Here is a 24,351-nt window from a genome sequence, read left to right on the forward strand (position 1 = left end):
ATTTTCCCTGATCATCTTTTTATCCTCATGTACCTGTAGAAGCCCTTCTAGTTGGGCTTGATGCTCCTGGCCAGGTTCAATTCTGGCAGGGCTTTGGCTTTCCTAACCTGACCGCTGGGACAACTTCCCTGTACTCCTCCCAGGCTTCCTGTCCCTGCTTCCACCCACTGTAGGCTGCTTTTTTTTGCCTCTCTTTGTTCGTTCATCCACGTAGGCCTGCGGCTGCTTTTACCCAACTTCCTCTTCGATGGGATGCATCGCTCCTGAGCTTGGAGGAGAAGGTCCTTGAATACTTGCCAGCTTTCTTGGGCACCTCTTCCCTCCAGGGCTTCTTCCCAAGGAACCTTCTCAATCAACTGAACCTCAATCAAGGAACCTTCTCAATCAGCCTTGAAGAGGCTGAACTCTTCCCTCCTGATGTCCTTGGCAGCGAGCTTACTGCGCACCCTCCTCACCTCCGTAAGGATCTCAAACCCCACCATTTCATGGGCGCTGCAGCCAAGGCTGCCCTTGAGCTTCACATTCCCCACCCGCCCTTCCCTGTGGTGAGGTCAAGGTCCAGCATGGCACCCCTCCTCATCAGCTCCTCTATCACTTGCTAAGGAAGTTGTCATCGAGGCATTCCATGAATCTCCTGGCTTGCTTGTGCCCTGCTGTGTTGTCCCTCCAACAGGTATCGGGGTGGTTGAAGTCCCCCATGAGGCCCAGCGTTTGTGAATGTGAGGCTGTTGCTATCTGCTTGTTGAGGGCCTCATCCATTCGTTCATCCTGGCCAGGTGGCCTGTAGCAAACTCCCACTACTGTGAGAGTAGTGCCCTCTCCCTGTCCTCCCTTTAATCCTGACCCATAAGCTCTTGGTCAGGTCCTCATCCATCCCCAGGTGGAGTTCCACACACTCCAGCTGGTCTCTGACATAGAGCGTAACCCCCACCACCACGTCTCTCCTGCCTGTTGTTCCTGAAGAGCCTGTATCCTTCCATTCTGACGCTCCAGTCGTAGGGGCCATCCCACCACATCTCCAAGATGCCAATGAGGTCATAGCCCCTCACTTGTGTGCATGCCTCTAGCTCCTCTTGTTTGTTTCTCATGCTCTGTGCGTTGCATAGAGGCAGTTACTTACACTGCATTCTGTGCTAAACATCACAGAATGGAGAGATGCTCGAATAATAACACGAGTTCAGGACCAGAGAAATTTGAACATAAGATGCAAGAAGTCGGTAGTCATTCTTCAGTAACAGTTAGGAAGGGTGAGGGGGGAGAATGTGTGGGTTTTTTCTTTATCCTCTTTTTTTCATATCTGCTAGTAAAAAAAAAGATTGAATCTATTCTCAAGCAGAATATTTTGTTTTGCACTGAAGCAGCATTTTTATGTAAAAGTAAAAAAAAAGAAATATCAGCTTCAAAACTGCAGATACATGCTGCTGCTTGTCACTCGCTATAGGATTGCTCATGGTAATTGCTATCAGAAATATGGAAGTAAGTCTGGGATCGTGATTGATTGAATGCTGCTTTTTTGAAAAGAGATAGTGAAAGTGATGCAATTCAGACTTTTTTGAGAACTTGAACTCTTGTGAGACCGAGCTGTTGAGATCAGAGTGAATTCTGTTAACAAAGATGTGTTAGTTTTTATAAGATTTTCCCAATTCTTTCATGAGCAAAAAATTTGTGATTTTTTTTTTTTTTAATCTTTCAGATGTAAAATATAATTTGGGATTTGGGGATTTTTGGTAACTGTTATTTAGTGTATCCTTCTGCATGTCACTCATTCTGTTTCCCAATTTTTTGAAATATGGAGAGCTGTGTCAAGTAAATAATTCAATTGGGAATTTTGGTATCCTCCTGTTTGTAAAGATTTATTCCTGGTAAAATTCACTGTGAATCTTGCCTGAACAGTTTGGAAGTTAAAAGTCCAAATCACTTCCCATTTAACCCGTTCTTTCCTCTTACCTCTAGATATGGACTCAGCAGGATCGACAATGCATCCTCGATACTTTAGCGCAGTTATTACTGGATAAAGAATGTACCCTATTGATTGGCCGTCAAGTTCGGCCAATCTTGTTGGATTTGTTGGAAAGAAATGCAGAAGCCATTAAAGCTGGCGGGCAAATCAACCATGATCGGCACGAAAGGCTGTGCGTAGCAATGAGCAAGCTGGTTGCTGACCATCCTGATGTTTTGCCGTGAGTAATGTAGTTAGTGTCTCTCTGTGCATTGTTTGAATTTAGGGATTACGTGCTTGTCAGTATTTGCTGATGGTGAGAGGTGGCGTTACAGTTTGGGTGGTCTCCTGCAGTACTAAATGTGTTTTGGATTGAAAGAATGATTTAGAAAACATGAGTCTTAAACACAGCTTATTTAAATTAAATTCTGTTGTAAAATCTAACGTGATTTTCATCTAAATGGTCGAAAGAAAAGCAAAATGGCTGTCATGAAAATTACTCACAACCAAGATGTCTGCATTTAAGATTAGAACTGCAGGCCCATAGAATACAAAGTTATGTAAGTAGGACTCAGTATTACGTTTTCAGGAAAGAAGAGCAATCAAAGAGGTTTCACCAAATGCAGGACTGTTTCTCCTTGATAGTTAAGTAATGATTTCTAATAAGGTAAAGGATCTGTTGTCAGCTGATTGCTGAAGTGCTTGTCTTTCCTAAGTGTGCACTAAGTTAAATATAGGCCTTAGTTCTCAGTATACTGTTAATTACTGTCTCAGGACCTCTGTCCTGATGTTTTTATTAGTGGCTATTTTCCTTTCCTTTGGCTTAGATGTGTGTTCCATCTTTCTCTCTTTCATCTAAAGATTTGCTTTGAGATATTTTAAGAATACATCACCAGTTTTCCAGAGGCTTTTCCTGGAGAGCTCGGACACAAACACAGTCAGATACGGGCGCAGACGAATGAAGTTACGGGACCTCATGGAGGCAGCCTATAGATTTTTACAAAAGGAGCAATCAGTTTTCCGGGAGTTATGGGACTGGAGTGTGTGTATTCCGCTCCTAAGGAGTCATGACACTTTAGTCCGTTGGTAAGTTAAACACCCCAGATTTTCTCCACTGAAAAGATGTATCTATATCTTGAATTGTAATTAACAATGGCCACGTGCAAGTAGAAAAGAATCTTCAAATAATACCGGAAAAATTTGTACTGACGGGATCTGTACCTATGCTTTGTAGCTCACCTTTTGAAGTGATCTATCACGGAGTGCAATTCAGGCTAGCTCTTAGTCATGCTTAAAGCTATGATCTGGTGAATCTTTTCAAATAACTTCAGTTTACCCAAGAAGTTCTTCCTGGAGAGGGTGGGGAGGCACTGGAACAGGTTTCCCAGAGAAGCTGTGGTTGCCCCATCCCTGGAAGTGTTCAAGGCCAGGCTGGATGAGGCTTTGAGCAACCTGGTCTAGTGGAAGGTGTCCCTGCCCATGGCAGGGAGGTTGGAACTAGATGGTCTTTAAGGTCTCTTCCAACCCAAACCATTCCGTGGTTCTGTGATTCTATGAGAGATGGTGAATTCATCGCTTCACCTCTGCTGGTGAGCCTGTTGGTGTGTTGCATGTATTCCAGCATGTTAGCCTAGAAAAAAGTAGAGATGAATCTGCTTTCACTCCAACTTACAGTACAATGATCTATTATACTATTCTGCATTGATAATGCTATTAATGAGTTGGATTTTTTCTTATTGCTTGTGTATAGACATCTCAGTCACTGTAAAGCTTGGCTTATTTAAGCTATGCTTCCGAATTGTCCTTGTTGCAGGTTTTGCATGTGATTTTGGTCAGATGTTTCATGTTATGTGTCTGTCTGTAGAGCTTCAACATAGTCACATGATCTACCTTATTTATGTGAGTAGTAGTATTGATAGTGCCTTTTATTTGGGAAAATGTCTTTCATTTAAAAAGACTATTAAAGATAAATTCAGAATTACATTAGTAACACGTGGTTTTAAAATAAGGTGTATAATTTAAGAAAGGCAGGAACAAGAGTGTTGTCAAATCTATCAGCTGTTTATGAAGCTCTTCAGGATGGCGTACGCTTGAATAGTCTTAGGAAAAGAAATAGAATTTCTAATTCATTGACTGGAATTGGTTTCCCTGCTCTTCAGCTAATAATCTTAAGTAAGTGAATGAGCTGACTTTTAAATTTTCAATTTTCTCCTGAACCAGTCGTCTTCTGACAACCTTTTTTTTTTTCCCCCCTCCACCCTTGCCAAGCTCATTGACAGTTTTGTTATTGGAAGGTAAAAACAGTGGTATAATAAATGAGAAGTGTTCTATGATTTGTATTAAATGTCCTTTTGTTGCAAGACAGCTTTATGTAGTAATGAAGTCAATACTTGGGAGTTGTTGGCTTTTTTTGGCATTGAGTCTCAAATTCATCGTATTAGAGTGTTTTTAGAAATAGCATGAAATATAAAGCAGTTTTGAAAGGGAAATGGTAGGAGAAGAAGAAAAAAATCAGGCAGAGAGAACCTGATTTTCATTGTTTCATGTTTACCTTTGTTTGGGAAAGTGCTGCTCTTTACTGTCTTTTTAGGTGACCATTCAGGCCTTCAGAGAAAGGTTACCTAGTTGGTGTATGATAAATTATGCCATGACAGAATTGCTTTTCTCAGTTCTGAGGTATTTCTCTAATCGTAAAGAATGTGAAACATAGCACTACAGTAATTTATATGGAGAAAACTTTCTGCGTGTTTTTTCAAACTTGGTATTTTGGTTTAAAATTGACAGTTGTCAAACTAAACTTCTTAAGACTAAGTTTTGACATGTTTTGTTCTAAATATAATTTAGGTATACTTCAAACTGTCTTGCTCTGGTTACATGCATGAATGATGAGCATAAATTATCATTCCTCAAGAAGATATTCAGTCCTGAGGAGCTGATACATTTCAGACTAAAGTAAGAACTTTTAAAATCTTGAACACTATTTAGTTTTGTTGATGGCCTTCAGTTAAATTAATAAACATGGATTTCACAGACTGCTGGAAGAATCTCAGCTGCAGAACGTGGAACAAGCTCTTGTTTTGGCCAATCCAGACTCCTTGTTTTGGCAAAAAGAGAACGAGCTGCAGTGTACGCAAGGGCATATTGTGTCGGGTGACCTCTCTGCAAACGTCGTAGCTGTATGTGGTATCGTGCTGCCTAGACTACAGCTTGTTTCTGAGGAGCAGGTATGGAACCCAAGGTTAAGTCTCTACCTAAATGTGGTGAACTGACTTTATTTCCTGCCTAAATGATATTGAGATACTGTGGGTAATGTGTGTATCTTAAGCTTTCCTGACGTGTGCTGTAGGCTACTGTTGCATAATACAGGCACTGCAAAGAAGCTCTGCAGTGGAATGAAGCAGTGAAGGTGTAATAATGCTGTTCACTATATCTTCATGTAGCAGTTCTTATGAACATGTCACAAAAGAATATTCAGCCTTCCACAGGATCTCCAGTCCAAGTTGGGGTGATATTCCATAGCTGACTAAAGCTGGGTTTTGGCACAGCTGCTTTTACTTGCATGAAGTCCGTTTTTGTACTGTACAGACATCTCAAACAGCCTTTCTGCAAATGTATTCTTAGTTCTTCCCTTAAAACAAAAGAAAACAGGGCTGCTACTTACTCTTGAAGAATGTAGAAAAAGAGGAAAGGAAGTGAGAACTTTTTCCACTTGAGTGAAGTGTACGGCAAAATGTAAGCGTAAGGCCTTAGTTTTAGGAAGTCTTACCAAACACACAACCACTTTTGAGCAAACAGTATTTAACCTTTTTTCTCCTAAGACACTGTTCATCTTGAACTGTTCAGGTGGTTCTTTGTAGCTGCAGGCAGTATTCTTGACTTTTTCTCGTTTAGGTTGAATTTCAGCTCTTAGCTGAGTATTTCTATTTAATTTTGTAACACTGATCTACAGGTGAAGGAGAAAGAAATTAGTGAAGACTACCAGTGTCCAGAATTTCTTGAGTAACAGAAACAAAGAAAAAGAGGAATTTCCTCCCAGGTTCTTTCTCCCACCACCAATTTCTGTAGTTGAATTTGCTGTAGTCTAGCTTTTTTTACAGGATTGAGGGTGTGGTTTGAAATTTGTTGCAGCAAGGGGAAACTGTAGAGCTGTTTAAGGATTCTTACCTACATGCCAGTATCACTACTGCTGCAGCTGTGCTGAAGCTAGGCCGTGCTATAAACTGCATTGCTGAAAGGATACTCTTAGTCCATGAGGGAGGAGAGAACTTGCCAAAAAGGCATGCTTTTGTTTTTGTAGTAGCCGCAGGTATTTCACTGATCTGGTTTGCAGTGTAGTTCCAGTTACACTGGGGTGGTTGTAGTTACAGCTGAGGAGGTCTGATGTGAGGTAGGAGCAAACTGAAGGAAAGCAGGTACTTTTAAAAACTACCATTGTTACTAGAGGAGAACGTGAAACTGTACCTGAAAAGAAGATCACACTTAAATACACAACACTTGTTTCAGTGCAGTATGTACTCTGATTTCTGTTCTCTGTGCCTTTTGTCAGGAAGGTGCTATTTTTTGTGCCATATACTGATATACCAGTAACTGTAGGAGAGCCAAAATGCTTGGAGAGTATCTGTAGCTTTGATTAATTGCCATTCAGTAACCAACATTTGTTGTGTTTTGAATAAAATAAAAATGTTACTGAATTTACCTCTTTTTTTCATGCACTGAGTTTAACGATACTGTGGCCTTTGCAGAACGAAGAAAATACAACAGTTAATATTCATGCTTGCATCATCTGAATCTAACTGCTGTTTGATTTGTCCTGTGATTTGGATCCATTCTGATGACTTAATTTCACTTTTATTGGAAATTGTATTTGATTGACATGTGTTATGATTGAGTAGTTACTATGCCTGTACTGACAACTTAGTGTGAACTCCCTTTGGGAACAAGTTGTACGTACACTTTATGAAGTGTTTCACCTATAATAGGCTTTTGATGAAATCTATTTTAATATTTGTCATTAAACACAGCAGTAGAATCCTTTATTTTACTTGATATGTGTTGACAGATCTTCAGGACAAAATTTTCTAGTTGTCAGACTTGCTTTCCTAATTGTTCTGTGTTGTACAACCTGTAAAAACAGTAACAACTTCAGTGTAGTAACTCAGGTTCTGTGTTTGAACAGGAAAATAACAGCAGCAGTTTTGTTTTGGTTGAATCTGCCTTCACAAATCTTCAAAACCTTGCTATGGCTGTAGCATATCAGAGCCCTGTTTTATTAGAAGGACCAATAGGATGTGGCAAAACGTCTTTAATTGAATATTTAGCAGCTGTTACAGGAAGAGCAAAGCCTCCTCATATTTTGAAAGTCCAGCTTGGGGATCAAACTGATAGTAAGGTAACAAAGTTGCTTTATGGTTGGATGATCAGATGTAACTTGTAGCATGGACTTAATTTGCTAATAAGATAATGTTTAATGTTTTACCCAAAGACCCCACAACCCCCAACTCTGTAGTATTGGTCTTACTATTGATGAGAATAAATAAATGTGAAGAAAATTCACAACCGAAGCAGCTTTGGTAGGTTTTAAATTCTCTGCATAATTGTGCTGTATCTATTTCATTCAAATTATGTTTTGTCAGGGTTTTTCTGTGTACAAGAACCCTATTGGGTTTTTTTTAATTATTAAAAAATAGTGGTTTGTATTAGAAAAAATTCTTTTAGAATGACTCAGCATGGTGCTGAAGGCACTTGTATTTCAGTTTAAATGAGCTAAGGTCAGTTTAATCTGACCCCATTTTTTTGCACTATAGGTGAGATGAAGTAAGGTCCTGTGATGTTGAGGACACTTGCACTTACGTAATAGTGATCTAGCTCTACCTCTGGAGCTAAAACCAGAGGTGAAGATAACTTTACATTCCTCAGGGTAAAACCCAGCTAAAATCAGCACACATACGACTTTTGAGCTTGAATTGATTCAGGTAGCTTGGCTCAATTTACATTTATTTTTCCAAGGGGGTTGGTATCTACCAGCAGTGCTATCTGAAGGTTTTTTTATTAGCATGCATAGGCACCTTATTTACTTGTATACAGCAGCCGATTTTGCCATCTCACGACTGTTTTCCACATGAGATCTTTTAAGACCAACATGTTAATAAAGATTGATAAAGTTCAAGGTACAAAATATGTGGTAATGAAACCATAAGCTTAATTATTTAAAGAATGATTAAATGTGGATGTTAAAACTTTGCAGAGAAGCAACACTCCAGAGATAGAAACCACTGGTTCTGTATCTTTGACTAACTTGCTTTACAATTCCTATCTTAGTCACAGACTTCTAAAAAATGTACATTGACGTACAGTGCAACCCTAGGCAGTTTTGTGTGTTATACTGTTGATTGTTTGCTAATTATAGTGGCACAGCTCTGTAAATTCATTTCCAATTACCTGTTTGATTTTAATTACTATGTTTCAGTTAGATTATCATAAATGTGGAGGGCTGAAACTCCTTTAATTAAAAAAAAGTGTACTGTTGGGCATAGATTATCAGATGGATTGTTTAGTAATGTGGAGGCTAAGTGTTACTTACGTACCAACTTGTGTCATTTCTGGTAAGGGATGTAATGAACAGGTCCCTAATTGACCGATGGTTTCCATTATAGACGCTGCTTGGTATGTATCGTTGTACAGACGTACCAGGGGAGTTTGTATGGCAACCTGGAACCTTGACACAAGCTGTTACCAAAGGTCACTGGATACTTCTGGAGGATATTGATTATGCCCCTCTCGATGTGGTAAGTAGGTTGATGCTTGCTGTAAGGTCAGGCCCATACTAGCAATTTTTGGAGTCTAATCGCCATGAGTTCTGCAGCAGCTTGCTGAAAATACTGCCCCTTTGAAAGGGGTTAGAAAGAATTAACCTGTCTTGTCTTTGTTCACGTAGTAGCACACCACAGTAGTTTCTGTCGTTGTTTTAAAGTAGTCAGGACACTGCCACCGATGCCAAATTTCACTCAAGATTTGAATTGACACTGATAATAAGCTGCGTGTCTTTTAAATCATGTTTTAATATTTGAAAGCAAATGTGGCCCCGAACGCTACAGAATATCTTCATGGTATTAGAGTGGTGCTGTTAATAATATTTTTAGTGGTTTGGTGTGTGGGTTTTTGTTCTGTTTGTGTGTTGGTTTTTTTTTTTTTCTTTCTTACACGCTTCTTAGCTCTGTCTTGGATATGAAAAAACATGTTGTTAAATTAAGCAGTATAGGTTTTTAATAGATTTCCTGTTTTCAGCTCCAGATGATGAGTTAGACTGTCATCCCTCCCTTTTGAAGTGATGGCTGCTAAAGCATGTCTTCTGCAAGAACGATGTCATAGAGATGTTTTGCTGTATAGCCCTGCTGGACATTCTGCAGATAGTTGTTTTCTTTCCTATCTGTTCTATAAAGCATTCTTTGTGTGACTAAATAACACAAAAGCTTTTTTAATTGGGTTCTAGGCTTCTGAAATACAGGGAATTTATAAGACAGACAAGAAATACTGCTTGTATATATACTAGACAGTTTTTCACTGCCAAAGGGTCACGCACTTATTTGCTTCTGTGGACTCAGCTCGTTGCACTCATCAAAAGCGTGCTCTGAGTGGTGTCCTGCATTCATCTCTCCCTTTCTTCAAGTCCTCCCTGCAGGCACCCTGTCTCTTCTCCATATCAAAGTCTCCATGCTTGCCTCCCTCTATGCTGAGAGATCATTGTGGTCCTACCTCCCTTTTTTCTTCCAATATGATTACTGTCCTTCTGCATGGAAAGATAGTCTTTACACAGATACCAAATTCTCCTGGGAGTAGCACTGAAAAACGTTGATATTTGAGATCCTGGAGGTGCAGGTTGGGAGAAACGCTCGCAGTCCAATAACTTCGGCTCAGGCAGAATCTCGGAGAAGCAGCATTTTGTTTGCAATTGCAATGGGGGGCGGTCCCCTCCCCTCGCAGAAGAGAGAGAGAGTGAGCAAGCGTGTGCTTAATAGCAACATACTACATGTTAAATACCCTAATTCCCAACACATTCGGCCCCCTCCCCTCTTCCCTCATTGGTTGAGTACTCCAGGTTCACAGCCTACCTGACATGTGTTTCTATACTTCTGTACAACTTCTAAAATTTTTTAAGGAAAATACGGTAGCACTTTGGTATGTTTTTGTTACATCTTATTCTGCAATTCTTTATTGTTGTTCCCAGCCTGTTACTTCCAACGTTCTCATTTTACTGAGGTGGCGATATTTCTCTTTTTTTTTATTTGACCTTGCCAATTAGCTCTTTCTGAGGAACAGTTCATACAAACATATGATAAAACTGAGGCCTAGGACCCATGTGCAGACACACGAAAGGTTAGCTTTGAAGACTGGAATTTTCCATCTGCAAAAACACAAAACGTTAGCTTCTCACAAGGTCATCTTTGTTCAGGCAGACAAAGAGAATAAGGCTTCTAACAGAAAAGTGTCTAACTCTTTTGACAATTCAGAAGGAATAGTTTTGATTTGGACCTGCAGTGCAAAGACTGCCATTTTTGTTCTCTTATCATTAAGAGAGAAAAGAAAATAGGTAAAGAGGAGAAAAAAAATAGGGAAACATTACATCTGTGACTTCTACTAGTGATGATAATTACCGGGGTCTCTGCGATTCCTGTTAGCATCACTTGGAAACACTATATGCAGGAATGGCAGTTGCTGCCAGTGTAGTAGGGTTTGGTGGAAGTGCTCTAGCATCTCAAGTGTGAAATGAGTGGATGGATATGCTGTCTGTTACAGTTTCATCAAAAAAAAATATTGTTTTATAAATTTTCTTCTCCAGATCTCCGTGCTGATTCCTCTTTTGGAAAAAAGAGAGTTGCTGATTCCTGGTCGTGGTGACTGTTTAAAAGTGGCATCAGGATTCCAGTTTTTTGCGACCAGGAGGTAGGATTGTGAAGTTAAATGAGGTTTAGAGTGTGGGTGGCCTATTTTTAAGTCTAAGACAAGAAGTGCAAGATACTTGCACAGGAGTATTTTGGCAGTTTCCAATTAACAGCCAGTTGAAGCCATAGAAGTTGTGAAAGGTATTTTTTAAGTTTAGAGCAGCGTTATGTTACTACTGGGTGAATCCAGTCTTGGTGTAGAAAGGACTCTTCAGCAGGGCTGAAGAAATGAAACTTGCCAGTGGGAACCCTACAAAACCAACCTCTCACCAAAACAAAATTCCTCTCAGCAGTTGCTCTGTGAAGAAGGTCTATGATTGATATTCACAAGGTGTCTTGACTTGCTAGTTTTAACAGCACCTGTGTAAAATATTTATTGTTTTGCTGATCTTGGGGTAGTTTGTATTCTGACTACTGAATGATTATCTTTCTGGGTTTTGTTTTTTTTCATTTTACCTCCCTGAGCAGTAGTATACATGTGTTCCCTGGAAGATATTTAAGAGTTTCATGAATAATTTTAACTAAACCCTACATTTACAATAAGTTAAAGTTGTTCTATTTGGGAATCAAGAAAAAAGAAATAGAAGGGAAACTTTTTAAAAGAATACCTGGTTTGTTAAAGTCTTGTCTCAGTAGAGAGGTTCGTAATGTTTTCTATCCAGAAAAAGATTTAACGTACTCTCCCTGACGGTTTCACTGTAGTAATGGCTCATGTGTCAAAATGTCATCTTGTCTATGAAGACATAATATTGTATCAAGATTAAGGATTAGGATATCTAGAAAGAGAATGTTTACATGGCTTTCAAATGTTTTGTAGTTTACTTCAAAGCTTTTGACATTTTTTTTTCCTTTTGTTTTCTATAAATTTGTATTTTTATTTGATTTATCCAGTTTTTTTTTTTTTTCTGGAATTGTGTCTGTTGGATTTAACTCTTTTTAGGTTGCCTTATCTGGTAAGATTTTTTTTCTTTTGGTATACTTGGTCAACAGTTTGTATAGTGGCAAATTCTAGTTTCCAGTGGGCTAGTCAGAGCACATTCAGAAGCTGATGTGCCTCCCAGCTGTGGACTGTTATATATAATAAAAAAATAAGCCAAGAACAAAAGAACCCAAACCACAATATCTAATGCTTTGCCTGTGCAAGTCTGCTTCCACAGTGGGTATGACACAGAGCTGCTTGGTCATTTGTGCAGTAAGAAGAAAATGTACGGAACAAAATACATGATGAAGGACTGTGAGCCTGAAGAATGAGGAAAGACTGTGGAGGGGACAGGGACGGGAGATGTTTTTCCTGCATCTCTGCAATAGAGCACAGGTTCTTTAGGATCTGTGGAAGATATTTTCAAGGCCACTTCTGTTAGGCTTCTCTCTTTACACAGGATTCTGTACGTTGCTTCTGGTAGACTTACTAACTTAAGGTCAGTCACCTTCCTGCAAGTATTTCTAAGGAGATTTTGCACTACAGGTGGAAAACACTGTGATAGAAGAACAGATAATTTGAAAAGCAGAGATAGGCAAAGTATGGTACGTGATGGTACAGTGATGGACAGTGGATGATCTAGGCATGCACATAACGCTATAGCAGCAGTGTGTGATGTGTTACTTGATGCCCAGGAATGCACTGAAAACATTGAATTCTTCAGCAAGACGCAATGTGCTGTTTTGATTTTAGGATATTCAGTTGTGGTGGAGGTTGGTACAGACAGCAAAGTGGTCACGCTGCTCTTCTGGACAAGTATTGGACCAAGATTCATCTGGATAACATGAGTAAAGGAGAACTCAAGGAGGTAGAGTGTGTGTTGCTCTATTTTGGCATGTGAATGATTGTTTCGCTTAAGGGTAATAAATGTTTTTCAGCAATAAATTTCAGCCTTCTTTTTATCTTCAAGTTCCACAGTAAACCTTTATCACTTCAGATCTATCTTCCCCGTTTTGAAGTAGATGGACACACAGTTTGTTAAGAAAATTCGAAGTGAATTGGACAAAGATTTCGAGAATTTGCCTTGTCAAATATAGTTCTGTTTTGAATAGGTCTAAGAATCAAATTACTTTGCCATTTTGTAGCCCACAGAGTTGTAAAAACAGAGAGAGAAAAAAGAAATAGAGCTTATTCTAATCCTGATTTTTAAGCTTTCAGATGAAAAGGAGTTGGACAGTTATCAATTACGAATGACATTCTATTGACATCTTCTGTTAGCCTCTCTAGGGGAAAGCTTGCTTTGTGTAGTCCTTCAAAAAATTAAAGGACTTCAATAAAAATAGAACACTCTAGAGATTCTCTTTGTGATACAGAGCTCAGAATAGGATCTGATTTTAAGATCCTTGCCTAAGGGAAAAGGAGGTGAATAATCTCTAGTGGAAGAGCTGAGGAGAAAGTTCTGAATTTTCTAGAATGAAGAAGACAGGTCTTCATTCGTCCCTTGGGACTCATTCAGCAGCCAGCAGGGTTATGAGGGACCTTAAATATCTGTGTGGTTTTCCATTTTGACATTTATCAGCTAATTGTTAGGAATGGGATGAGGCCAGCTTTTATTTTGTACTGGTAGATTCTGTTGGTGGGGAAGCAGGTGGCTGCACAGGGAGGCTCTGCAGACACTTGGCTGGGGATACACATGCTTGTGTGTTGTTGCTGCTTCTACCACAGAGATCCACACAGGCAGGAATTCTAGGAAGCTCACAGTTGCAGTATTAAAAGAGGCTATCTGGCTGAACTGATGTCAAAGGTGACTTCCAGAAAGGACCAATATTCAAGTGAAGCTTGGTTGTTAAAATCTTAAGGGAAAAGGAAGTTTTGGTGCTAAATGTGTCACTTACCACTAGGTTTTTTCTGTTCTTTTTTGTAACTTTGTAGCTCAAGTCACAAAAATGCATAAATCAAACACTGTGTAGGATTCTGTAGTGGTAGAAGAGACAGTGGTAGAAAACACCCACTTGCTTGTCTTGAAAATAGACTTGTGTTCTTATGGTTTTAAAAGTCAGTTCGGCAAGGTAGAACCAGTGTTCCTGACCTATATCTGTGAAAAGCTTCTTTTGGGAAGCAATGATTTTGGTCGGCAAGCTTTAGTGAACTGAGCTGACAGGAAATTACAGAAGAAAACTTAGGCCCTTAATGTATCTTTGTCAGCAGAGTGAATGGACAACTTGAATGCTCAAAAAATTCAGTCATAAAAAGGAGAGGAGGTAAACTCTTTTGTTATCAGTTTTAAAATTGTATGATCATGATTTGAGTTTAGATAGGGTTGAATATACTTTTGTTCTTCCGGTTGGTATTTGTGCAAACGTATTAAATGAATTGGAGTAGAGTTGGCAAAATTCACTTTTGGCATCCAAATCGATTAATGAAAGTCACAATTACTTTGTTTTCTTCAGATGAGAGATTGCAGGAGAGCAGTTTTGTGCACCGTGCTAGCTTGAGTACCTCTTGAGGTCTATCCTCTTAATACTGGGGGGGAGGCTGGTGGTTTCCACCTGATGTTAAAGAATTCTTTTTGTTTCTTTGTGGGTGTGGTGGGTTTTTTTCTTTTTTCTCAGGTTCTTCAAAGGAGATACCCCAACCTTGCTGTTGTAGCTGATCACTTGCTAGACATTTACATTCACCTTACGGGAGACAAGTATCAGGCATCAGAAAATGGTGCTTCTGGCTCTGGATATGTACAAGAAGATACATCAGAATCAAGATCAGAATATAAGAAACCAAATTTGGAAGGACGAGAGCTATCTCTAAGGTTGTCTCTTTTTATATGTTTATTAGGAGAATAAGTGGGTTTCTCTTTTTTTTTTTTAAACAGATATTGATAAAAGTTTGAAAAATTAAACAGTGATTTCATAAAAACTGGAAAAATCAATTTTTAATTTTAAAATAATAGTTAATGTGTCTTTTAAAAAAATCTCAATCTGAATTTTTACGACTGCCTATACTTTTTTTTCTTTTTTTGAAGGAAAAAGTGTAGGTTTTGTCATATGTGGTGCTGAGAGTTGATCTCATGCCATATGGATTACTTCTCAGTTCGTGTTAACACAAAATATCAGTTCTACTAGCAAAGAACTTGGCTGAAATGTGCTCTGTAATGTTCTCACAATAGCTTGTAGATAACCTTCTCAGCAATTGTATATATTCACTTCTTTAGATAACTTCATGTAGACACAGCATTTGAACTTACAAATAACTGAAAATAACCAGAACTGTAGTGTGCTATTAATTTCAGGATTTTTATGAAGAAATGCATCTTGATGTTCAATTGCTTCTTCCTCTATGCTCATACCCAATTTTACTCATGCAATTTCTGTAACCATTAGTGTTTTGTGAAATAGTAAATACTAGGTGTGGGTAGTACCTAATATTTTTGTGAAGCATACGAATGTCACTCATTTTAAAACAGCAGTTGTTTTCCTAGGATCAGGTGTTTCCTTTTCTTGCCTTTCAGTAAATTTTGTTGTTGAGAAGGTATCATGGTCTTAAAGCAATAGGTTGTTACACCTTTCTGGACGGAAAGCTTGCTGTTTTTCACTTTTTCAGTTTCATAATTCCTTTATGGTTTAATGGAGTTTGTATTACCTGTTTCCAACCAATGCATCTGAAAGCAACGATGTTGGGGTTTGAGCTCAGCCACTCTTTAGAAGTAGCATCCTATTTGTATGTCTCTTCCTGTCTACAACTTACACGACAACTGAATGTGCAATTCCCTGAAGGTGACATAGTGACCTGAGCTGAACATGAAGTAAGATGCTGTGCATTTTGGCTTGAGTCTACCAAATCTTTTCCATTTTCTTTTTAGAGACTTACTGAACTGGTGCAGCAGGATTGCTTACAACTTTGACAGTAATTCTTCAACCACGGCAATGAATATTTTTCAGGAGGTGCGGTAAGACTTGATCTGGAATTTGCTTGCCCAAATTCTAGCATTGTCTCACAAATCTTAAAACTAAATGCAAATTCCCATCTCGCATTCCCAGACAGAGCATTTTATCTGGAGCAATTGGACCTTAGTTGGAACATTTGTGATCAGTCTATCGGCGGCTTTCCTTGCTGCAAACGATTTTACTAGTAGTAATGTGCTGAAAGCCAATCCAGACTTACTGCTGTCATGTAAACAGCATGCTACAACATAATTTTAACTGATATGAGCTGGGATTGCATATGACTGAGAGTAAAAGTTTTAAAATATTTTCTTTTTCTTATAGTACATGGCTTCTCTTCTACTTTCCTATGCATCAATTTATGTTCCAGGTTTGGAATTTTTCAGGTGTGCGTCAGTGAGTTTTAAGATGTGAGATCTTGCAACGTTCCTTCCTTCTCCATTTTGGTTTACTCACCTAAAAATAGCTTGTGTGACTGGATATTGAAAAGTTTTTACTTTCAGTAGAAACTGACTGCATTACAGAGTTTAGAAGTTCTTATTACATCCTCTTGAACGTCGTTGTTTGACTTGATTGGTGGACAGTGGCATAATTTTATTTACCATGGCTGGATTGGATTCCGGCTCATGTTAATTGAGATCATATCTTATAAAAGCTGTACTGAAGAAGTTGTGTTGTTTTCCCCTTGACAGGCATTAGACTGTTTCACAGCTATGCTGTCCAACCAAGGGAGCAGACAGAAAATGGCAAAACTTATTGGAAGTAAACTAAATATTTCCAAGAAAAAGGTATGTTGAGCTATAATTAACATGACATTTATTGGCAATATCCTGTAACATGAAATTTTTATAGTAATTAATCTAAATGTGTTCTGCTGTTTTTTCTGAAGTTATGCCCATCTCTCTCCCCCAAACACATATTTCGTACTATTCATACTCTGTATACTCCTGTACTTTGCTGGGATCTGAGTTTTTCTCCTGTTTTATTTTAGCTGCATTTTTTTTTCCTTCTGAAAGTGCCAGGGAACCTGTTTCAGAGCAGATTGCAAATGGCCTCCTCATGCCAAAGAAGGATCACACAGCTGGAAGGGCACAGTTGCCTAAGCACACAGTACTGCTAGATACAAAGAGTAGTAGAGAATGTGTTTTCTTTGGTGCCTACCGTGAACTTTAATCACTTAAATAAAGAGACCAGAGAGAAACATGATATTCCTTACTACTTGTTCTGTAATCGATTCCAAAGCCAAGTACCTCTCTAGCTTCCTTACTACTTGTTCTGTAATCATTGATTCCAAAGCCAAGTACCTCTCTAGAGGCTAGTACCTCTCTGTATATTAATAGCGTGTGATAAAGGTGGCCGAGTTTATAACTTTGTCAGCTATTTTGGACTACAGAAGTTTGATTGCAAAGAAAATTCCCCCTTTATTACTTTAAGATGGAAAAACTTGCCGTCTGGGTGGACAGATGGATCCCAGAAGCGTCTGTGGATTTTTCTTTGTCCTTCTTCCTTTGCATTATTTCAGTACAGGATTGTATTAACCTCTGCCAGTTGCAAAATATCCTTGTTTACAGAGGTATTCACCAGTACTTTTTTGTGGTGGTGGTTGTTTGTTTATTATTAGTTAAAATAACTATCCCCAGGTTCAAGTTTATGTAGGTGAACTACCGTGGAAGTAGATAAGGTAGAGATATAATGGCATAGACCAAGTTATTAAACGGACAGACGTTGTATAGACGTTGTAAACCTCACAAAATACAAAATCTTACAGTGAAAAATTAGCTTACTTCAAAGTAATACTACAGACGTTTGTACAAACAGTAACACTTCTGAGGTCCTTCACTATTTTAGGTGATGAGTATGTAAACCTCACAAAATACAAAATCTTACAGTGAAAAATTAGCTTACTTCGAAGTAATACTGGTAGCATAGCATGGGTGTTCAGTGTGATGTTGTAGGCAACATTGGTATTGGAGATGTTGATATTTTCTTTACAGGTGGAGTTCTTTTGTGAACTCTATAAACCAGAAATCATAATACGGGAGCAAGAAGTCTCTGTTGGAAGAGTGCATCTTACAAAGAAACAAACCCAGGCTCTCACTGTACAAAGGTAGAGTATCTTGTAGTTTTCATGTGAATTGAAATATTCTGTGGAGGAATAGAAGAAATAGGAAGTCACGGGATTAAAACAATGCAAATTGGATATTCTCACGTTAATAGAAGGAATGTGATCAGTTCTTTCTCTTATGATCTGAGTTTTACCTTGTGTATCTTTAAGGATGTCTGCAACATGCTTCTGGCAGCCAAAGCATGGAGATTTTCAGCTTCTTTTTTACTAGAGTTTCTTCAAAGCAATGTGGATCCACAGCTGCTGTTATAAGATCTTGATGAATCTGTCTTTGTAAGGGGAGATTTTTGCAGTATGCGGCACTAACTCCACTGGCCAGGAAGTTCTTTGGGAACCCTGAGTTTCTAGGTTGTATCTTGAGGAAAATAAGTGTCCTACAAGGGTGTCTTGAAACTGATTTTTCCCAAACCTATATTTATAATTAAAAAAAAAATCCTAAATTCACCCAGTCCTCTCAAAAATAATAAAGGTAAAATTGAAATGTTCTCCTTGATAAATCTTGGTTTTGAGTTGCTTACTGTATTTTTTTTTCAGAGCAAAACAAACCTTTGCTGCCACACGGCCATCTGCAGTATTGATTGAACAGCTTGCAGTTTGTGTTGTCAAAGGAGAGCCTGTGCTTTTGGTTGGTGAAACGGGAACTGGCAAAACCTCAACTGTTCAGTACCTTGCTCATATTACAGGTAAATAAAGTGTGACTGCTATATAACTTACATGAAGATGATTTAAAAAAAAACAAAAAACAACCAAACAAAAAAACCCACAAGTTGATGGTGCTTTCTATTTCTGTTCCAAGGACACCGTTTGAGGGTTATCAACATGAACCAACAAAGTGACACGGCAGATCTGTTAGGGGGGTGAGTCACTGATCACTGTTTTGTCTGTTCTGTGTAAGAAATTGGCAATATCAGAACAAGCTTCTAATGAAGAAGCTTCTTGCTGAAGAACAGAGGCAGTTTCACTAAATTTTGTGCACATCTGTGTGTGATGAAGTAATTTAAAAGTACAACACAATGTCTCTTTAAAAATACCTAAGCTGCTTAATATAAATACCATACAGTGTTCACTGGACATACTGGTTGGTAGTAGTAAAAGTATTGTACTTATCAAGGTGGTCCTGTCTATAAAATTGCCTCGTAAGGTGCATTTAAATAATATTCAATTTTACTTCACTCATTAGTTGAGTAAAAAAATACGGAAACCAGGGTTCCTTTGTGCACAATATTGTCATTTCAGTAACAGGTTTTGTTATTTCACAGATGCTAGTTCCTGTGTCACAAATAAGTAACTACTCTTTTGCTTCTCTTCAGTTACAAGCCTGTGGATAACAAGCTGATCTGGCTACCTCTGCGAGAGTCTTTTGAAGAGCTCTTCTCTCAAACATTTTCTAGAAAGAAAAATCAGACATTCTTGGGACACATTCAGACCTGCTACAGGCAGAAACGTTGGCATGATCTGCTAAAACTAATGCAGCATATTCATAAATCTGCTATTAGTAAGGAAGCAAAAGAAAATGCATCTGGTGAGAATTCAGACCAATCAAACACATCATTAGGGGTGAACCATTGCAGAGAGTAGATAAATCATGGTCAATTTTTATACGTTGATTTTTGGGGTTTGGGGTGTATGTTGTTGGGTGGGGGGTTTGTTTTGGTTTTTTCCCTTCATCGTTCTTTATTACTCTTTCTGATTTTGAAAAATGCAATCTCTGTCTACAAAAACATACTCAAAATACTGTTAGAATAGGGTTTTTTCTTTCTGATCCATCACTGCTGTTAGCTACGTGTGACAGAGTGAAGGTTGACTTGTCTGACCTATGGTGCCCTTGACATCTGATCTCCACTCAGCACTTGTTTGCTGTATTGGTGAACAGTCCTAGTTTTTTGTGTGGCAGTCTTCTGTATGAATGCATTCATACTTTCCTTCAGTCCTACAACCTCTTTAGTTCTCACAGATCTATCCTGTTTTAAAAGCAATTTAACCAAAACAACAGAAAACCTCCCAAACCCAAAGTAGTAGCTTTTGGGGTAGCAATGTCTTTAAACCTTGCTTAGAGCTTGCTGACAACTTTGGTTTCACTGTCAGCTATGCTGACTTGCCTAGTTCTTTACTTTGGAGACAAAACCACAGGGAAACAAATAACCATTTTTCTTTGATGCTTCACAACCCACTTGGCACAGAGACAGAATTGGTACTTTCCCTTGCATGGAGTGGTTTCCCATTCTAGACCTGCATGCTGAACAAGTGAAGTCGTAGCTTTCATTCAGTACGCGCCATGTAAACTTAATTATGAACCTTGTCTCCCCTCTTCTTTTTAACTGGCTCTTCTGAATATGCAGATATTAAAATAAATGCCCCCAAATGTCAAAAAACATGAGGTTTTAAAGATCGCTTGTTGCAAGTGTTGACAGTCCTGAAATAAAGACAAGCTGAACTCTAACTTGCAAAGCTAGCAACTTCAATTCAGTACGCGCCATGTAAACTTAATTATGAACCTTGTCTCCCCTCTTCTTTTTAACTGGCTCTTCTGAATATGCAGATATTAAAATAAATGCCCCCAAATGTCAAAAAACATGAGGTTTTAAAGATCGCTTGTTGCAAGTGTTGACAGTCCTGAAATAAAGACAAGCTGAACTCTAACTTGCAAAGCTAGCAACTTCAGTCGCGATGCTGCATGTACCTCAGGCTGTGACTTTAAACAAATAGCTGAAATAAGTGCAAGAGTAAATAATGTCATAACCGATAAGCAACACTGGAGTGTTCATTGTTAATCTGTTCTGTCATAAGGTTTGTAAATTTGGATTTATTGTTCTGAGATGTGTCTTTTTGTCTCTGGGCGTTCGGAGAATGTGAACAGTTATGCCGGAACCAAGTGCAGCATAAGTATTTGTAAGCTAGGAAATGCTGTACCCATATGTCAGTACTGTTCAGCTCAATTAAAAAAAAAAAAGGCAAAATTTAATTTTTTTTTTTAAATTCATGACATGTCATCTGTAGAACTGGAATGTTTTCATTGCTCAGCAAGGCTTACTTGAAACAGCTTGATTAAAATACTGTTGTTAAACATTTTTGCGCTATTGTTCTTATGGTACAAGCTTAAATGTGTTTTGTTTACAGGTTCGCCACTGAAGGAAAAGTGGGAGGCATTTGGTCTTAAACTAAATCATGCTCATCAACAGATGAAAATGACAGAAAACGCTCTTCTCTTTGCATTTGTTGAGGTATTTAGAGATTTGCATTTTGATGCTAGGAAGAATAAGGCAGAGCATTTAAAAGACTTTGCAATCACTGTTATATAAATAATTTCCTGGCAAGAATCTTGCTGTGAAGTAAAACTTGTTCCATGATAACACTGTGGAAGGAAGTGTGCTACTGCAAAGAGGGGGTGGGAGGATGTTTTGTGGTAACACATTCATTTGGTGCTGTATAATAGGAATTAGGACTGGTAAAAGAGTATCAGCAGTATGTCATGTCATCTTCTCAAGCGTTGGAGATTGGTCAAGATGGTTTTTGCTGTTCTCCACTAGGACATGTACCTGCCTGGGGATTACTGTGAAGGATTTAATGTTAAGAATCTCTTAATCTCAGTGATTTTTTTTTTTTTTAAAAAAAGTTTCAACCTGATGGTTTAATATTCTAATGACATTAAGTGTGATTTGGGGAAACTGTGATGGTTTATGCATGGTGATTCCTTGTCACGCTGTTAGTCTGAATATGTACTACCAAATTTTATGTAAAGTTTGTAAAGTGTTGACCAGTCCTCTATCTAAAAGTGACTGTATAAGCAGTTGGAGAACCTTTGACTTAAGTATACTTTTAATTAATAAGTTGCAGTTGCCTGAGGAACATTTTTGTGTATTGTTGTGTCTTTAGATTTCTTTGGTTTAACTGCCTTTATTCTCGTAGTGGTGTCAGTGAAATTTCTGCACCACAGTGACAGATATCACTGACAGGCAGCATTGCACAAATCAGACAGCTTAATTCTGTTACATCTCTGCCAATCTAAATGGGAGCTGATAGTGGTGGTAACTGCCTGACTTCTGTGACTTGCAAAATAATGGCTGTTACTGAGAGAGAGCAGAAAAACTGCTCTTGCTGTAAAAGGTCTGGAATTGCCATTTGTCTAATCAACCTGTAGTCTGCAAAATGAGTATTTCTGCAGCACAGATGCTTTTACTTAATGTATCACTGGTGTTGACATGATTAACAAGTTGATCTTATTTTTAGGGAACCCTGGCACAAGCAGTAAAAAAAGGAGAGTGGATTTTATTGGATGAGATTAACTTGGCCGCAGCAGAGACTTTAGAGTGCCTGAGTGGTTTATTGGAAGGATCATCTGGGTCGCTGGTGTTACTAGACAGAGGAGACACAGGTACTATTTCTGTCCTTGCTTATGCTGTATCTTGCTATCCAGTGAGTTGAATTGCCTATCCTGCATGGCCCAAAGTAAGTTGAGAACATTTACCGTTAATAACAAATGTCTGCAGGAGAGAAGAATGTGTTCTATCTAGACTTCATACTTGTATGCAAGAAGTGGGAGTTTTAATTCACTGTGGCTCAGGAGATTCTGGCATGCAGAAATTGTTGTAGCTTTTGCCTCTTTAGATTCTACAAGGAGCAGATCTCCCCAGTGGCCTTAGTAAGCATTGCTGTCTCTAAAGACTATTCAGGGAATGTCATTTGTTTTTAATAATGTTGAGACAGATTGATGGTTAAGGGCATGGGACACGAGATTTAGTTGCTGCTGTAGTAATTGTCTTTCACTGATGCTGAGAATATGTTTGTTCTCCAACTCGAAATATAGGGACAAGGCCTTGGATTTTTTTTTTCCTGAGTCGTCCTTGTGGGTTGACCCCAGTGGGCAGCTAAGCAGCTGCTCACTCACTCCTCCCACCACCTCCAGCAGGATGTAGGAGAGAACAGAAAGAAAGTGCAGAAGCAAGAAAACCCATGTGAAACAAGTGATGCAAAAGCAGTCACTAACCAGCTCCCACAAGCAGACTGAAATCCAGCCAGTCTGTAAGCAGCAGCCTCCTTGGAAGACAAAAATCACCACCCTTTTCTTCCTTTACCCTAGTTCTTATTGCTGAGCATGACGGTTATATGGTAGAGAATATCGCTGTGGCCAGTTCGGGTCAGCTGTCCCAACAGTGTCGCCTCCCAGCTTTTTGCTCACTCCCAGCTAAGTGACTGGGGAAAAAAAGCCTTGATGCTGTGACAGCACAGTTCAGCAATAGCCCAAACCACCACAGGGGCTGCTGTGACAAAAGTTAACTCCATCCCAGCTGGACCCAGTACGGATCTAGAGGTAAAAAGAAAGCAATTGCTGACTATTGTTTTCTGGAGCTTCAGGTAGAGACAAATGTTGTATGAGCTTCCTAGGCTGGGTTTTCTTCCTTGCTGAGGGAAGCCATGGCCATTGTTCTAAACAAGACAAAAGGAATTTCAAGTTTAGGGGTTATGTACTTTTTGAAGTATTTTGTGTTGTTAAAACATCATTCTGTACACAAGTCAGAGTTTCATTTGCCTGTGGCTGTTGTGAAGATGCAGAGGTACTTCTGATAAAATCATGTTGGGTTATTCCCTGAAAACTTTTCACCCTGGTGTTTTTAGATAATGTAGCAGTGCAGTGGTAGAAAACTGGCTTAGAAGAAATACACCTCGTTCAACATGATAAATGTCCTGGGTTTAACCTTCACCTTCTGTCTCTTATTTCTGTTTTGCTTTAGAGCCTCTTGTCCGTCACCCTGATTTTCGCTTGTTTGCGTGCATGAATCCAGCTACAGATGTTGGAAAGAGAAATCTTCCTCCAGGAATAAGAAACAGGTAGGAAATAACAATTCTGGGACAAAATACTTAGTTACTGTCTTTTTCAGAGTTTAACTGGCTTCACGAGTTGACCCAGTGAAGAATGCCTTATTTGAAGCCTGAGGATAAAAGTCTGTAACTTCCTGTGAGAGGTGCTTTCCACATCATGGTGAAGGTTTTTCATGAAATAGCATCAGGATAATACTTCTGTGAAGCTGCTGAGCATGGACAAACGGTCTAGCAGTAGTTTAGAGTGCTGTCATGGGGGGCAGGGGAATGATCAATCTTTACAATTAACCTGTCAGTGCCTGGGAATGCTCCTGCAGCAGTTTATGGTCCTGATGGGGATAATAAAGGGAAGTGCTTTATGTCTGTTTAGCAGCCTTTCTCCTGATAACTCAGAAGTGTTGACAATTCCTGCAAAAAGCAGTAGATCCAGCCTTTTTCACTCAGAAGAAAGGTAGTTTGCATGGTGGAGCAGATCAATGATGTTTGAAGTATTTGATATGTGATATTCAGGCTGTGGCCAGGAAGTTGGAGTTGTGGCAAATCCATTCTAACATACTACCTGTTCCTGGATGCAAAGATCTTCTTATATTTAATGCAAGTTTCCTTGATGAATGCAAAAGTTGCACATGTTGGCCCTTGTCAGAGGCATAAACACTGTGCCAGACTGTAGAGAT

The 24,351-nt window shown here is 38.9% G+C and overlaps 1 protein-coding gene across 1 annotated transcript in view; it reads left to right on the forward strand.

Annotated features, from left to right (window-relative positions):
* Positions 1 to 326: 326 nt before the first annotated feature.
* The window catches only part of LOC104513853 (midasin-like), a gene marked incomplete at both ends in the record, with an annotated part of 40,770 nt that continues 16,745 nt past the window's right edge, over positions 327 to 24,351 (forward strand). The window contains 17 exons of the mRNA XM_010157344.1: positions 327 to 545; positions 1,954 to 2,180; positions 2,801 to 3,025; positions 4,784 to 4,891; positions 4,971 to 5,163; positions 7,116 to 7,328; positions 8,593 to 8,724; positions 10,776 to 10,879; positions 12,551 to 12,665; positions 14,410 to 14,603; positions 15,654 to 15,735; positions 16,428 to 16,523; positions 17,730 to 17,842; positions 19,171 to 19,382; positions 20,978 to 21,081; positions 22,088 to 22,232; positions 23,590 to 23,686. Of these exons, the coding sequence (XP_010155646.1) occupies positions 327 to 545; positions 1,954 to 2,180; positions 2,801 to 3,025; positions 4,784 to 4,891; positions 4,971 to 5,163; positions 7,116 to 7,328; positions 8,593 to 8,724; positions 10,776 to 10,879; positions 12,551 to 12,665; positions 14,410 to 14,603; positions 15,654 to 15,735; positions 16,428 to 16,523; positions 17,730 to 17,842; positions 19,171 to 19,382; positions 20,978 to 21,081; positions 22,088 to 22,232; positions 23,590 to 23,686 (2,579 nt within the window). The remainder of the gene's footprint in view (positions 546 to 1,953; positions 2,181 to 2,800; positions 3,026 to 4,783; positions 4,892 to 4,970; positions 5,164 to 7,115; positions 7,329 to 8,592; positions 8,725 to 10,775; positions 10,880 to 12,550; positions 12,666 to 14,409; positions 14,604 to 15,653; positions 15,736 to 16,427; positions 16,524 to 17,729; positions 17,843 to 19,170; positions 19,383 to 20,977; positions 21,082 to 22,087; positions 22,233 to 23,589; positions 23,687 to 24,351) is intronic.

The sequence above is a fragment of the Eurypyga helias genome, unplaced genomic scaffold (genome assembly GCF_000690775.1).
Source record: "Eurypyga helias isolate BGI_N326 unplaced genomic scaffold, ASM69077v1 scaffold178, whole genome shotgun sequence".
In the NCBI taxonomy this organism is placed as follows: domain Eukaryota; kingdom Metazoa; phylum Chordata; class Aves; order Eurypygiformes; family Eurypygidae; genus Eurypyga; species Eurypyga helias.